Source organism: Bidens hawaiensis, unplaced genomic scaffold (assembly GCF_021521415.1).
Source record: "Bidens hawaiensis isolate Kalapana, Puna unplaced genomic scaffold, B.hawaiensis_p1.1 tig00027537_1, whole genome shotgun sequence".
NCBI lineage: Eukaryota > Viridiplantae > Streptophyta > Magnoliopsida > Asterales > Asteraceae > Bidens > Bidens hawaiensis.
Window position 1 is genome coordinate 172,522 of NW_027505098.1, and position 17,540 is coordinate 190,061.

General features: G+C 34.9%; 1 protein-coding gene across 1 annotated transcript; it reads left to right on the forward strand.

Moving 5' to 3' along the window:
• Positions 1-6,247: 6,247 nt before the first annotated feature.
• Positions 6,248-9,967, forward strand: LOC143610681 (uncharacterized). The gene is made up of 5 exons (XM_077085088.1): positions 6,248-6,357; positions 7,351-7,424; positions 7,510-7,613; positions 7,705-7,770; positions 9,512-9,967. Exons 1-5 carry the CDS (start codon positions 6,290-6,292, stop codon positions 9,770-9,772), a joined length of 573 nt encoding a protein of 190 aa, XP_076941203.1. The 5' UTR covers positions 6,248-6,289; the 3' UTR covers positions 9,773-9,967.
• Positions 9,968-17,540: the final 7,573 nt, after the last annotated feature.

Below are 17,540 nucleotides of genomic sequence, written 5' to 3' on the forward strand. Positions count from 1 at the left end.
TCAAAACAGTAGTCTACGAAAATTAGGATGGCGACCAGAACGCTCGCATTCGACTACTTAAAGTATTGACATTTATAACACGATTTGTGGCTTAGAAAACGAGCACTATAATCCAACCATCCCAGGTAAGTAAATCACCTTCGATTCTTGGAATCTTTTGTCAAATAGTCATTTTATTATGTCTCGTTTCCTATGATGGCTACAAACCCGATATAAATGCAACCTTTAAGGGATTTGAAACAACGGGATCCAAGTTAATCTTTAGGATATTGGTGAATTTTAAACAAGTTTATAAATAACATGCGATATGAACAATTAAAGTATATTAAACACGTATAAGCACACGTATAGGACCCTAAGCATAACAATACTAGGTCGTTACGTCCAACCACCTATCCAATTGTCATGGCTCTGATACCAATCTGTCACACCCCGACCAAAGGCGGCGGAACATGCATGGATGTAACGATTGCTCATAAGCACATGACACTAATTAAAGCAGCAATATTTAACAAACTCATTTCACTTCAAAACATCAAAAATGTCACATAACGAATACTCATAATATAGTCATAACAAGATATCACAAAATATAGCAAATTAAATATTGTTCATTTCACTAATATCCTAAAGGTATTTATGACGTTTTCTTCAACCTCCATAATCAACCAAGATGCAAACCTGTAAAATTTCATAAAATAAAGTTTATCAACACAAAGGTTGGTGAGAAATTCATAAGTTTGGGCATATAAATATATAGTAAGAAAGAGCCACAAAACTCCTATACGAAACAAAAAATAAAAGCAATAATTTGTATAAAATCGCTAATAGAATTACGTTACCGACACCTAACTATAAGGGGATGCCAATTAGTCTGGGATTTTATAGTTATTGTTAATTGCATTACGTTAACTACACCTTGCTATAAGGGGATGCCAAATAGACTAGGATTTTATAGTTCCACCAACCAAAAGCGATAAACACATAGGCACATAATCATAGAACACCAAATCGAGCAATTATTAAAGTAAAGTATACAATAACGTTGGTGGTTTAAGATTCAAGTATAAAACATTTAGTTGAATAAGTATTAAATTTCACCCCCAAAACAAAAGATAGAAAACAGGGTATGAAAGTACTCACGTTCAAGTAATAAACTTGAAAGATGATAATTTGGAGATTTTCCGAAACGACGGGTTTAACGAACTAAGCCTAAAAGGAAAGAAGTCTCGGATTTATAAAGGTTGTCTTGAAAGACTTTAAGTTAAATAAATGTTGAAAAATGTAAACAATTTAAGTTTCAAGGTTTAAAAATGTAACTATTTACAATTTATGATAATAACCCTTTAAAAATGTAAGTTTGCTCGAAACCGGGTTAAAGTATCTAATAGTAATATTTACTCAACCCGTGTTAAGTAATAAGGTGGGTAAAATGCAAGAATGCAAGTCCCTATGGGAAAAAGATACTAAAACGGGTTTTAACGAGTGTTCAGGTTGTTGGTTCGGGTCTTGATAACTGGTCAAACCCAAAGTCAACATTCCAAAATATTAAATTTTATGAGATAACTCATAAAAATTAAGTAAGACTTAACCAATTATGTAGATCTATTGTTTTAGAACTAACAACGTACGTTAAGCGAGTGTTCGGTTTTGTCGGTCTAAACTTTGTTATGAGATCAAGTTGGATCCAACATTTCCATGTACTTAAAAAAATAATTAAAATTAGTTTGTAAACTATTTTTAAAGAAATATACAAGTATTGATAGCTAAAAACACACTTGTGTGTCTTAAGCGAGTAAAAATCGGATCGGCTCGGTTTCCATCTCACAATAAGTTCATAGATGGTTTCCACATGCCCAAATATCTAAGAACTTGTATAATAATGTACAAATGAAAATACTTTAGTTTTACAACCAAAAAGTTAACAATAAAGTCTTTAAACAAAAGTTTGGTTTATGGTTCAGATCTAGTTTCGGGTTAAGACCGAGTTTAGAATCTACTAACCCATAACCATGGAACTCATAAAAATGGTTTTATAAAATGAGATCTAACATTAAACATGTTTAAACAAGTATTTAACAAAAACTAGTAAGTAAAGTTCGGTTTACGGTTTAAAACTATTTACGGTTAAACCGAAGCATAGACCCTCAAACCCATAACCATGGAACTTGTAAATAAACTAAAATGAGCAGAAGTTAAGCATGGTTAGTAAGAAGTAATAAGTTTAGATTGTTAGGTGCGGAAAATATATAACAAGGACCACGTAAGTCCTCCATGAAACCTTGCCTTACAAGGTCCGAAACATCACCAATCGGAACCGGAGAAGTAACTACCAAAGGTAACAAGGAGTGTATATTATATATATGTTGTACAACCATAAACAAGTGTTAGTAAGACTAAATAAGTTAATTAGAATGAAAGATTAAACTCAGTTTGACTTTTGGAAGTCAAACCTTCAAGAACACAATAATAAACAACCTTGAATCTATGAAGTTTGAGAGAGAATTGAGAGATGTAGCAGGGGAAAATGAAAGGAAATGGTGGTGTGTATATATGGTAATGTTGGTGGTCAAATATGGGTGTTAAACACAAGAGTTTTCATGCAAAAAGGGTCCAAACAAAGCACAAAATAACAAACAAACGGGTTGCTGATCTACAGCCTGTCGCGCCACGCGACCAAGCAGGTCACCCCCCATCGCGTAGCGCGATGGGTTGGCCACCAGCTTTTCCAACTTTTCTAAAATGGCAGAATTGGTCCCCGGAGTTCGTTTTAAGTGATTTTTACGCGATTTAATGACCGAAAAGGATGTTTTCAAGACCCAACAAGTGTAAAACAATATTGTAACATAAAATCCATCATTTTGATTATATCAAAGGTTTCGGTTTACAAAATGGGTCGGTTTACAAGACAAAGAATTACAAAACGAATACAATTCGAGACCCGAAATTGACGAATGTCACACAGTTCACGTTCTAACTCGGCAATTCTTTCAGACTCACTCGTGATTGACTTAACTAACCTGGAGGACGTACCACGTCTTCGTCCCTCAGCTGCTGCTTCTCCATTGGAAACTTCACACATAAACTCTAAGAAATCCCAATCATCCTCCTCAAGATGATTCAACAACTGACCATTACACGAGGCCTTAAGATGCTTTCGATCCTCGTATGTCAAACTATCAACAAAACATTTCACCAGTTCCCACAATTCAATCTGGTGGTGCGGGCATTTTTGATCATTTCCTTATACCTGGTAAATTCTTCGTGAAATAATTCGCCCGATAACTGTGAAAAGTTGCGGATCTCCATGCGGGCCTCACCCGTCTTCGATTGCGAATAATACTTGTTTAAAAACAACTGCTGCATCTCGGCCCAGTTCCCGATAATCGGCATCGGTAACGAGTTAAACCAGTTCTTTGCTTTGTCTTTTAACGAAAACTGGAACAACTGCAACCGAACCTCATCCTGATCATAAGTACCATCACCAATCGACCCGGAGATAGCCAAAAAATCAGTCAAATGAGAATACGGGTCCTCAGAATCCATCCCATAAAAATGAGGTACGATGTTGATGTATGACGGCCGGGACTTAAAAGTTGGTTGTCCCTGCACTCGCACCTGTGGAACCAACGGGGATGCTCCATCTGAGATAGCCGGTCTGAACCGACTGTTAACACCATGAACCGGGGCTACAAAATTTCTTCGCCCCCCCTGTGATTTACCATATCACCCCTGTTCACCTGGATGTGTCGAACTCTTTCGGGCCTTTCCACCATGTTAACTATGTTCCGACCCAAATCATTCCTTTCCCTGTTCCTATTAACTGCTTCAACCCGTCTCTGATTCACTGGTTCTTCCACCTCCTCGTCCCAATTAGCAATTCCCTCATCTTCCATCTCAAAACCCTCGTTCTCGGGCTCAACTGCCTGATTCATTCTAACCCATCGGTTAACCTCTTCCTCAACTTCCAAACCCTGGTTCACATCATTTTCTTCCCCCTCATCTTCATCCTCTGTTGGAATGCTAGGAACAACATCATCAAGGTTAATCCGAATTCTGTGGTTAGAGGTGTTATGTGGGGCTGACGGTTCAGTCTGGTCAAGGTTTTGGTTTCAGTTTCAGTTTTTGGTTCAAGAAGCGCGGGCTGAGTTATTTTGGTTGTTTTGGTTATTGAAATCTGGTGGAGGGATGTTGTTTGGATGAAACGTATTATGTTGTGGGAGTGGTTGTGGGTCTTGATTCTGGTTTTGGTTTTGGTTCTGGGTTTGGTGTTGGTTTTGGTTCTGATCCTGACCTTGGTTTTCCATTTCTGAGGTTCTGTTCTGAGCTCGGTTCTGCCAAGCTAGTCTCTCAATCACGGGCTCGAAAATTAACGGTGACTGTCTGCCCGAGTGGCGGGTGTGCATAAACCCGTTCTCTGCACAAACAACACACCCCGCGTAAAACAGAAAAAATAAAATTTAAACAAAAAACTGAAAAAAAATAAGACTCGAATTAAAATTAAACACAAAAATCAAATAACACAAAAAACACTAAGCGCACTAAATCCCCAGCAACGGCGCTAATTTGATGGTCGTCGTTCAAGTTATGAAAAAACCTAAATAACCTAAGTAGATAGGGTAAATAAGGTATCGTATCCACCAGGAGTATGTGGTCAATGTAATCGTGTAAACAGTTTCAATATTATGAAGTAACAGATTTTAGTGCTGATCACACAAGCAAATAAGTTGAGTTTCAAAGTAAGCAAACAATCAAGTAACAAGTTTCAATCAATTAACAAAAGCAAATCACACCCCGAGAATTCAAGTAAGTAATCTATAGTGATCTCATGCAACCTAATAGATTAATTATTAAAGGTTAACTACAGACTGATCAATCAGACAAAACCTTAGACATCAACAATCGCTTTACACACGACATTGGTTATCAAACAGTCCTTACCAGTGGGACTCAATTAAGGGCAATTATATGTTTTATCGTATTCAATCTAATCAAACAGTCATATGATCAATTATTATAGCAACTGGTAACAAATCATTCAGATCAACGTAAACCTAAACCGATTGAACACACAGTAAATACCAAACATCAATAATCATATATCAACCATAAACAGTTATACATAAGTGTTCTTAGTCACATGAGAAAACTAAAAGAGTTACAAACTATACATCCCCGGGTGAGATTCTAGGATATTAGCCGAGCCTCGACATCGTTAGGTCTTCGATATGGATGATATGGAACATGTATGTGATCTTGACACAAGCTGGAATGATGGAATCGCCCACTGCAAGCTCTGGAAATCGCCTCCCTTGATAAAAACGAAGATAGGGTCGTTTATGATGAAAAATTGATGTAAACCTAGCTGCCCATCTGCCCACCCCATCATGATACGCGATGGGGTCTTCACTGGTCCATCACGTATCGCGATGGACCAGAAGTCAACAGTTCATTTAAACACCCATCGCGTATAAGCATGCCCATCGCGTATCGCGATGGGACATGTCACCAGCAAACTTCATTTGTCTTCTCGTTATGCGTGCTGGACATCCTGGGTCTTCAATACATGCATCAGCAGGTCCAAATTAGGTACTTTAACGTCTGTGACCTGAAATACAATAATACATATATGAAGTATCAAAGTTCTCACAAAAAACAATTAAACTAAGAAATAAACGAACTAAACAATATACAAAATAACCAACCATCACGTGCCCATGCTGACTTTAGAGTTTTGCTTGGGCGTTCCCCCGGGAAACCATTTTGATAGCTGTCACTTGACAGTTGTTGTGCCACCACAAAAGCAAAACTATATGGCGTAAAAGTGAAACCCACGGTGGCGCGAAAACCAGGGTAGACTCGAGATCTGAACTGGCAGTCTCACAATGATTAACTCAAATCTTTCATCGTCAGTATCCACCAAAAGTAACACATATAAGGATCGAATTTGGGTCACCACTGGAAAACCTAAGCCTCCTACCACCACTGGCTGTTCACGAGTTGAGCTTGGGACATGTTTGACTAGGTTACAAATGGGCTAACCCAGTTCATATTGTTCAAATCAAAAAAATTTAACTAGTTTTATTTGAGCTTTTATCAAACGAGTTACGACAAGCTTTGGCCACACATGAATGACATAACAATGGTGAAAGTGTGAACTCTCCTAAATCCTAATCTCCTTTACTATTTTATACTCATTGATGCACGCCTAATTAAAACCATCTACTGTTACTACTCACCTTCAGCCGTACCTCACCGGAAACCTGCAAATAATAATAATAATAATAATATGGTGGTTGCTTCGGGTACAAACTCATTCGCTAAAGAGATGACCATTCGCAAACGCATCGGCAACATGTAATTCATTATTATTATTATTAATATCACATCTCTCTTTCGATTCAATTCTAGGGCTCAAATTACAATCTTATTTATTCTAAATTAGTTACTTTATGCAAGCTTAGGGTTTTGAGATTTAGGCTTTTATTAGCTCGCTCTAGGGTTATAATTAGGGGTAAATTAGTATCTGATTCTAAATTAAGAGTAATCTGTCTCAATTTTGTAATGTGGTGATGGTTATACTCCATGCACTCAGTATCTGTGCTATGTCGGTTATCGGTCCCATGTGAAATATATCGGTACGGAGAATATTGGTGATATTGACCCATATGTCACTGATTTTCCACCGATAATAATATTAGTTCTTCCAATGGGAAGATGACCTGCCCAGCTTTAAGGCCGGACAGCAATGGGAGGGGCTTCAACACATTAACGGACGGCAAAGGAGAAAATGGTGGGGCTTTAACGTGACTAATGGGGCTTTAAACCACAACACGGTGTTAAAGGGCGGGGCTATAACATGACGTGGCACTTTAACTTGAGGTTTAAAGTCCCTCCACAACAACCAGCCTTAGTGTTAAATTGCTATATATATATATATATATATAAATTCTACATGATATTAAAATTACCGGTATCCGGCCGCGATAAACTATGTCTCAAATATCAGTCCTTGACCAATATCCGATTTCTTTACCACATTAAGTGCATAGTACCATGAAACCCTAGGTAGCATTGATTGAAAGTTTATATGTTTGTTGTTGTGGGGAATACATAGATGAAGAAGCAACAGACAGTGTAACCAGAATTAGATGAAAGAAAGTTTTAATCTGTGTTGAATGTTATTTTTTGATATAAATTGTGCATTGAGAATATACACTGCTAAAAGAGAAAATTGTTATGTTATGATTTTGATGGAAGTTTGTACCTTTGATATCAGATGTTGTTATATGTGCAGCACTTTGATGTTTACTTCAGTAAAATCTAATATTATTAGTTATGGTTTTACAGATTTAATAAAAGAGTGGAAGATTTTCCATCATTAAGAGAGTATAATGATTACTTAGAGGAAGTTGAAGACATGAGTAAGTTAATCTTTAGTAATCTTTCAATAAACCAAAAATAAGATTACCATTTTCACTTGTGTTAGTTGCACCGATTGTTTTTCAGTTGTGAACCTGGTTGATGGAGTAGATGTTCCTGCTATTGAAGCAAAGATTGCACAATACCAAAGAGAAAACGCAGAACAAATAATGAATGCTCAAGCCCGTAAGGTTTGTCACACGATGAATCATGAATCCTAGAAATTGGAGTGTTATGATTTTTCACATTATGCTAAATAATTTTGTTTTGTTGATCAAGTAGGCTGAAGAATTTGCCGCGGCACTTGCAGCAAGCAAAGGACAACCCGCACAGACTGATGTTGATATGGTTAGTCTTTCTGTTTCTGCTGTTTAGGCTTGTAATTGATCGTGAACTGTTCAGTAGAAAGTTCATTTATGTTCATTTATTTAATTAACAAATGAACATGAACAAAATTTTAGTTCATTAGTTAAACGAACAAACATGAACCTGTCCAGTTTGTTCATTTGTTTATGTTTATTTAAGTTCATTCTTTATATATAATTGATTATTTTAGGTCTAGTTTTATTAATATTTTAGGTCTGTTCATGTTTACTTTTAATTACTTTTATTTGGTGTTTGCTCGTTATGTTCGTTCTTCTATGTTCAATTATGATCGTTCATTTGTGTCTGTTTACGTTCATGAACCATCCTTATGACATTTACAAATGAACACGAGCACACTCAATATTTAACGAGAGAACACAAAACAAGAAAACCTCGTTTGGTCAATTGCTTGTGTTCAATCGTTTCGGTTGAAGTTAAACGAACGGACACGAACATGTTCTGTTCGGTTTGTTTACAAGCCTAGTTTTGATACCTGGTCAGCATAGCATATTTGCATTGACTTCTTATCATGTAAATCACGGTGATCACTTTGTGATGGGGGATAGTGAGTTGGAAACTGGTTAGGCTGGTACTGGACCAAATGGGCATGGGTCAAAACGGGTAGTTATGTAAGGGTCGGCCTGGGTTGACCCGGAAAACTTTTTTTCTTTTTTAAATAAATAGGTAGCGTGTTAATAAGATTAGGAGTAACTAGTTTGAAAATATATCAGGAAGGACGAAATTTAGGACTAATATTAAGCACTCGGAAGTATTTGCATGCACTCTATTTAGTGTTTACCTTGCAGGTTAAAAGAAGTTTCAAATGGCCTCTAAATAGCACCTTTTATAAGTATATTTTAAGGCAATTTTTAGGATTCTTATATGATTATGCAATATTTCAGCCAGTGTGTATAAATATAAGATATATGTAACACACTTATTTTTTGGCTCAAGCTCTGGCCTGAGTTCGTTAAAGCTCGACTCAGTTCGAGCTTTTAGTGAGCTGATGTCGAGTAGTTCACGAGCTGCTTGACTTGTTAACGTCTAATAACTAGAGGTTGCAAGATGGTAGGGTTGGGTAAATGGTCAAAACGAGTCCGGGTTTCAACGGAGAATTTTGTATGTGTTATTAAAATACAGGTCAGATTGGATCTCGCCTACCCTTTATTATTGGAACTGTATTTTGTAAGTAACTAAGAAACTAAATACGATTACAATAGCTACATTATCAAAATGATAAGATACTGCTGTTAACACAACGATTCATGACACCAATCATGTGAATACACATTAGGCTACTTTTGATCCGTATCACCTTGTTCCATTTCTAGCTAAAATGCTAAATACAACCCGTATCTAGAGCTGCCAGTTTCTGACACGACCCATTAACACAGAACGACATGAAAACGATGCCTGTACTTTTAGCGAAAATATAAATATATAAAATATATTATAGATTGTTGCGAATCATTGTTTAAGGATATTATGGATTGTAATTTTTTGGTGACTTTTATTTTCTTTTCTTGTTTGTTAACCATGTCAAACATGTCGTGCCTTTGTGTTACTGAACAAGTTATATTTTATCATGATCAACAGGTCATGTTCGTGTTTGGTCTCAGTGTTAATCGTGTCGTGTTTGACCCGTTTAACACGATTATACATGCTTTGCCAGCTATTGTTATCCGATCTGTTTTTCATTTTTCTTTACATAATGTCATGACAGATCACGGGAACAAGCTCACAGTTCGGGGTGTCAACCTCAGACGGGCATTACGTACCCGCAGTTGCGGGAGGAACAATTCCACAACCTCGACCCACACATCCGGTCCCCATGGGGTCTGGGGACGACCTGCATGCATATCATATGGATGATGAAGAAACAATGAGATTAAAATCCGAACGAGGCGGGAAAGCTGGTGGTTGGAGCATAGAATTAAGCCGAAAACGAGCCCTTGAAGAGGCTTTCGGGAGCATTTGGATCTAAACTTGCAATTAATCCAATATTTTCGAACTTAATCATCTTAAAGAGTGTAAAGATTAAGAATTCTATGTAACAGTTGTTTTCGGCTTCGAGACCGAGAAGACGATATCTAAACAATTTTGATTAATTTTGTAATTTGAGGTTGTAATTCGGAACATATGTGTTGGGTTGAACTGTATGGGAAGATATTGATGTTTGTTGTTGCAAGTTTACCACAGCTTTTATAAAATAGTTTCAATTTTTTATGGAAAATAATAGTCTAGTTACATTAAATATTTGTGTTTGAATCAAATACAAATAAAATTAACGTGCTAAACGTGAGAATCAAGTTGAGTAATTATAGGGTAATTATGTAATTGCATCATAGTAATTACATAATTACTCTACTTGTATATAAAAATACTATACTTGATTCTCACGTTTAGCACGTTAATTTTATTTGCACGTTAACCTTCCCCCATTATATTTACTCAAATATACAATTATGAGCTTACCTTTTATTTTTATATATTTAAGTTAAAAATCTTAAATTAGGATCTGAAAATAATAAGTTGCGAGAATTGATATATTACACAGGTTAAATACGTGTTTTCTAAAAATCTTTATTTCAAATAACATATCATATGCTTTTTTAAAGACGTTTAATAAAAAATTAAATATGAGTTATGATGTAGAAATATTTACCCTTTTGAATTATAACTAGTATTTTTATCCCGCGTTTCACTGCGGGAGGTAACATTTGATCAACTATTTAGACTATCTGTGCGTCGAGGTGGTACTTAAACTTGCGCTCGGTTCCTCGTCTCTAGCCACGTCATTGTGGTTCTAAATCAGGGTCCTAAGTTTGACTTATGTGCATTACTACAATACTTTAAAAGTTACTATTAAGGACTAAACATCAATACTACAGACTTTATGCTAGTGCTAGTAGAAAGGAAATACGCACAAAGCACCTAAAAACAAAAACAAATGCCATATTACTCAAAAAGTTAACGTGATAAAATGAGGTACACCTAAATTTATATTAGCAAGTGTTTTATATCGAAAACCATATATACAAATAACAATGAGCGTCATGCGTTGCAAACATAAAAGAACTATTTTATTTGATATATATATATATATATATATATATATATATATATATATATATATTTGTAAAGTTACAAAGTAGAAAAAATGAAATGTGTAAAAAGCAAGGTTATCTTTGATATAAATTTAAGGAAAAAGCATCGATCTGTATAAAGTGGTGCCCCCGTGAGTGAGAGATGAACAAAAGAAAAAAAGAAAAACAATTTGTACAAATTCAGGAGCAAATAATACAAACAAAACTTGCACAACACAAATGAATGGCCAACCATGTGAGTAAAGATTTTCTTACAATCAATACATAGAATAGTATGAAATGTACAACATACACGTGTCTTTATAATGCAATCATGTATAACCGTCTCGCTTAATGATCTTTGAGTTTGATCCGTCCTCCTGTAGATCATATACGTTAGAATTCATTCCAGTCATATGTTATATCAATTTAATTCATCAACTCAATGACTTTTTTACCTATCATCCTTCTAAAATGCATGAATATATAAGCAATAGATTCTTTATGTGCATTCCTTTTTGATCTTTCCCATTAATTATATATATATATATATATATATATATATATATATATAGATAGATAAAAAGCGAAGTTTGGTGTCACAAAAGGTTTTCTAGATTATTATTTTAGCCTTTAATATAATTACTTTTATTCACCACTCAATGAATATATTTGGTTCAATGGCTTTGGTTAATTTTTCTAACTCTCTTTCTTTATCATGTCTACCCAACTTCAAGTCTCTAAAGTAACAACTTAATTTTCATTTTGTTAGTTATGCCTCAATATGTGTTGTATTAGGTTTTATTATTAGTTTTTATCATGTAGGTTTTATTTATTTTTCTTTGTTTTGTATAAATATTTATAATAATCTAACAAAATTATTTTTTGGGTTTAGTTCTCGTACAAGTAATGAACCAATGGAATTTGCGTTGATTCGCCGTTGTAACGCATGGATTTTTGTTTTAAGTATGTTATAATGAATTGAGATAACCATTTATTCCGGTATAAATAGTAAGTATCCGTTCTTCTACCGTGAGAGGGGCAGATTGGGATTGTTTAAGCAATTCACGTAATCGTTGAGCTCTTGCAAATTGATTCTGAGTAGCTTTATCGAGATCAGAAGCAAATTGTGCAAATGTTTTGGCTTTAGTTCCGAACCGTAACAAGTATATCCGATACTGATCAAGTTCAAGTCGGCTCGACGCTGCAATGACCATATTTTATGGATCGAATAACGTTGTTTTAAATATGTTTTTTTTGTATTATATGCAATAAGAGTCACTACTATTCTAGGTGTTTACTAATTTATGTTTTGTGTTTAACGTTTGTACCAGAACGAACCTAACTAATAACAACCGAATTCATGCCCGACGCCGCAACGCGGCAGGTGCCACCTAGTTTATTATTAATTTTGACCCGTTTGCATATATAAAGTCTCTTCACATGTTAAATTTGAACAATAATGTGACATAACTGGTAAAAACAATATAAAGTCTCTTCACATGTACTAAGTGTCATTTTAGTACATGTGGTTTGACCAACTACGTAACTTTAGTACATATTCTTTATTTTGTGCAAATGGCTAGCTCAATTTCAAAAAACTTGCATTTTCAGTACTTTTTTCTAACCCCGTCTATTTTTTCCGTTAAATCATGGATAATTTGGTAACTTCGTTATTTTCTTTGTTTTTTTCTTTTCTTTTAAACGCTTATATCTTGTAAACCCTAAATCTCCAAATCATAACATCAAAATTCAAATCCAAATTCAAATCCTTAAATTATTTCTCCATATCATCATAAGGTTTAACGTGTAAAATTATTGTTAGGTGACTTTAACAAGAAATAACAGAAAATATAATAAACTAAAATGCCTAAACTTATGTCAATTTTTAACCTATTGTCATCATTACGTGGTATCAAATGTCATATGCTTTCTTATTCTGTATTTAAATAGAAAATAAAATAACAAAATACAACCTACTAGAACTCAATATTCAAAACAAGCACGACACGTTTTTCCTATATAAAGTATGTTCTTGTCTCATCTATTAATCATTTATTTATTATTATTATCTCTCACCGAATCAAATCGGTTCATGTTGCTACTTTCTGGTTCGTTAAGTCAATTTATTACTCCACCAACCTGTCAATTTCAATACTTTCTAGATTACGTTTCTAAACCCAACCTAATTTAGATGTTACAAGTAAGGGTGCAAAGAAGCAAAGTTTGAGATCAACATGTTTAAAAAAAAAATAATAAATAACACTGACAAAAATATGGAAAAATGAAACTACAACTATTTTTCGTCCGAATCTTTGTTCCACCCTGGTAGGGTAGCAATGTGTTCCATGAGATCGAATCGAAGTTTGAAATTCATGTTTTCATCTTCCATGCGCGTTGAAGTTATACCGCATCTAGATTTTCAAACACCAAATCCACGTTTGATGTCTTTTCTTACCGATTCTTGCATCATTTTTATTTAGGATCAGAGGGAACAAAAATGCTTTTATAAAAATACACCAGTCGGCTAAATTAAACCTGTCATCAAGAAAGTAGCCACGTTGCAATGTCGGTTGTTAACCTGAAAAGGACAATTCGGGGCAGTTCCATGCAAATCACTATTTAACAACGGAGATTGATGAAGAACTTTGAAATCGTTATTCGAATCGGCAGAACTGAAGTACACATGCCGAAACCATAAGTCATTTGAAATCACCATTTCAAGCATGATCATTGGATATTGGTGATCACCTCTCATAACTGCTATCGGATAAAAAAAATAGTTCATCTTGTTTTAAAAGTCTAAACAGTAACATGACTGTTACACCCTAAATACCACCAAGTACTACAACCCGGCAACCCGTTATCCACAAAGGGGGGGGGGGCATGTACCCACCTGTAACACCCCGTAACCGCAGCGGAAACGTACACGGGATGCAACAGACACATCTGATATCAACAGCATTGCTTATAAAGAAAATACCACTACATTAATTTATAACATATTACATTGTTGCGAGTTTCATTACTGTCTAGGTGTTACACACATATTTTACCGATAAGACATTAATAAATTCATTACAAAACTTAGAGCAGCAAGCTTCCAACAGGTAGCACAGATAGTTAAGCACATATCAATCATTCCAACTTGGGCATACCTAGAAAACATGTAAAGAAAACGGGTCAACTACGAATAGTTGGTGAGTTTCACTAATTTAAATAAACACTGACAAATCATTTTAATAATCATTTATTAACAATATAATCATGCTGGGAACTATGTTACCCCAGAACATTTCATTTAACTTCCTGGGAACTATGTTACCCCAGAACAATAATAACTCCTGGGAACTATGTTACCCCAGAACAATAACAACCCCTGGGAACTATGTTACCCCAGAACAATAATAACCCCTGGGAACTATGTTACCCCAGAACAATAACAACCCCTGGGAACTATGTTACCCCAGAACAATAACAACCCCTGGGAACTATGTTACCCCAGAACAATAAATATCCCTGGGAACTATGTTACCCCAGAACAATAACAACCCCTGGGAACTATGTTACCCCAGAACAATAACACATGATAAACATTTTATATATTCTGTGCATCAGATCATATATATATAAATGTACAAGTATTTCCATACGATCGGTATGTACTTAAATACTTTGAATAAGACATGTTTTCCGCCCCGGGAACATATAATTAAAACAATTCATTAAAAGGGGCTCGTGAAAACTCACCTTTTGTGAGTCGGTGAGTAATACAAGGAACAGCTACGTGCCTGGATCTGTAATATAATATCTAGTCGTTACTATATAATTCCCATAACTTAAATACGTATCAATCGGTACATCTGGGAACATTGTTAACCCAGTACTGTACTCGATTCGGGGACTATGTTAACCCCGTGACACTTCTAAGGACTCAGATTGTGACATTGCTTAGAGTTTGACAGTCACTTTAGTTAAGGTGATGAAATTATAGCTCGGTTTGACACCCCGTTTGGCCGTGGGGCCCGTTTCCGGTATTTCGGTGCCGGAAACGGTAAAATCGGGTAAAATTACCCAAATCATCCGAATTATTTTCGGATGATTTATTTTTACTTAATTTACTTAGATTTATGAAATAGTCCATTTTTAGAGTTTTCATGTACCAGTCAGCTCGCTTATGCGAACTTTGCCGGTTTACACGTTTTAAGCTTTAAAAACTTGTTTTTATGTTCTTTTTAGCACAAATAATTACCCGATTAGTCTCGGGTCTTGAAATTTTGCACAAAACTTAATTTGACAGTAAGGAATTTTTGTAAAAATTTTCCAGATTTATTTTCTTATATTTACATTTATTTATCTATTTTTAAATCACATTAAAATACTAAATATATCAAAAATACCAAAACACTTTAGAAAAATCCCAAATTTTTCTGGGATGATCTCTATCATCCTCATAACTTTCTGGAATTTTTCCAGATTTATTTTCCTATATTTACATTTATTTATCTATTTTTAAATCTCATTAAAATACTAAATATATCAAAAATACCAAAACACTTTAGAAAAATCCCAAATTTTTCTGGGATGATCTCTATCATCCTCATAACTTTCTGGAATTTTTCCAGATTTATTTTCCTATATTTACATTTATTTATCTATTTTTAAATCTTATTAAAACACTAAATATGTCAAAAATACCAAAACACTTTAGAAAAATCCCAAATTTTTCTGGGATGATCTCTATCATCCTCATAACTTCCTGGAATTTTTCCAGATTTATTTTCCTATATTTACATTTATTTATCTATTTTTAAATCTTATTAAAACACTAAATATGTCAAAAATACCAAAACACTTTAGAAAAATCCCAAATTTTTCTGGGATGATCTCTATCATCCTCATAACTTCATGGAATTTTTCTAGAATTTAAAACTTATTTTTCAAGCCATTTTCACCCAAAACCGAGCTAGAAAGCCCTAGAACTCGTTTCACCGAAAAGCCTACTTAGGCTTTTCCAACTGAGCTCAAATTTTTGGGTGACTTTTATATGATATAAAAAGCTTATCTTAAATTTTCCGGAATTTTTCATCATGTTTTGCTATTTTTCACTATTTTTGGCCAAAACCGAGCATTAAATTCACCGAATATTCATCTTTTATCCAAAAATTACCAAAAATTCACAGATCTCATATTTCCATGTGTAGATCATCTCTGTGAAATTTCGTGACCCAACTCTAAGCACACGAAAATCTGTCCAAATTTCATATACACACGAAAACCGAACTATCTTGTGTTTTCTAGCTTTAGATCGCAAAGATCTTGGTTTCTAGCCTTTGCTAGCCGCTAGATACAACACTTACAAGCACATCAACACCACACCAAGCAAGTTATACCCACAATCAAGCCATTTCTTTCCTAGTGTCGGTTAAAACATCAAAACAACGATTTTGACCGTAAAAATCCGTTCTCGACTCTTTTTACTCATTTCTTGGACCAAGATCACTTGTATAACTTGTATACATCTCTTGGTCATGCAAGAGTCGGTTTCATCTCGGGTTTTCACCCGTCTTTCACATGGAAAATTCATTTGACAAGATTTCAACCGTAAAAATTCATTCTAACCACTTTTAACTAATTACTTGGATCAAGATCCTTTGTATAACTTGTATACATCCCTTGATCATACGAGAATCGGTTTCATCTCGGGTTTTCACCCATTTTTCACATGAAAACCTCCTTTTCTCAAGAATTATGAAATAAAAAACAAGATTCAAACATCAATTCATGCATATACCTTGAGATCTTGGTGAAAAATGGATGGGTCTTGGATGAACACTTGAAGTTTGAGAGGATTTGGGAGAGTTTGGATGAAAAAAAAGAAAAATGGAATGTGTAAAGGAGGGTGTGGGGGGGTGGCCGGTTCTATTGGGGTGTGTGGGGGGGGGGGGCCCACATCTCAAATATTGTCCACACATTTGGATTACACAATCCGGATAATGTTGTGGATAATCTGGTTCAGTTCGTTTCTCGTTTAAACTCGTAATTCGGCTTGAAACGAAATTAAAATGGTCGTTTTTCGGGTTAAAGTAAAATTTTCATAAAACTGATTTAAAAACTTTCAAAACTTAACCCATGACATTAAAACATCATATCATTAATAATTACGCATCTTTTTCGGCTTGATTGATCATCTCTTGCTTGGTTTGATGTTAAAGGTTTCGTTTATCGTACCGACGTACCAATACATCGAAATCCTTTTTCTGTGCTATAATTCACTTATCCCGAAGCATTAATACTTCGTAAATATCACTAAACATTATATATTTCGTCTATAATGTAATTCCCGATTCGTTCGGGTTTCAATAATCGTTCATTGGTTGATTGTAATTCCAATACGATTCACTATATAATTGAGTATGATTCATACTGTGAACCATATATATTCGTATAAACGTGCTATAACTCATATAATCAATATTAAATAACACGCAAATAGTATATACCGGCTAGGGTATACCTGGATTTGCCGGAATCGTTACACCACCTTACTCTCCAACTGGATGGACATACTCAAAATCTCAAATGGTCCAAGTAAACCACCCATCTCATGCAAACAAACAAAAAAAAAAAAAAAAAAAAACTGAACCCGGAACCGGACCCGAAATA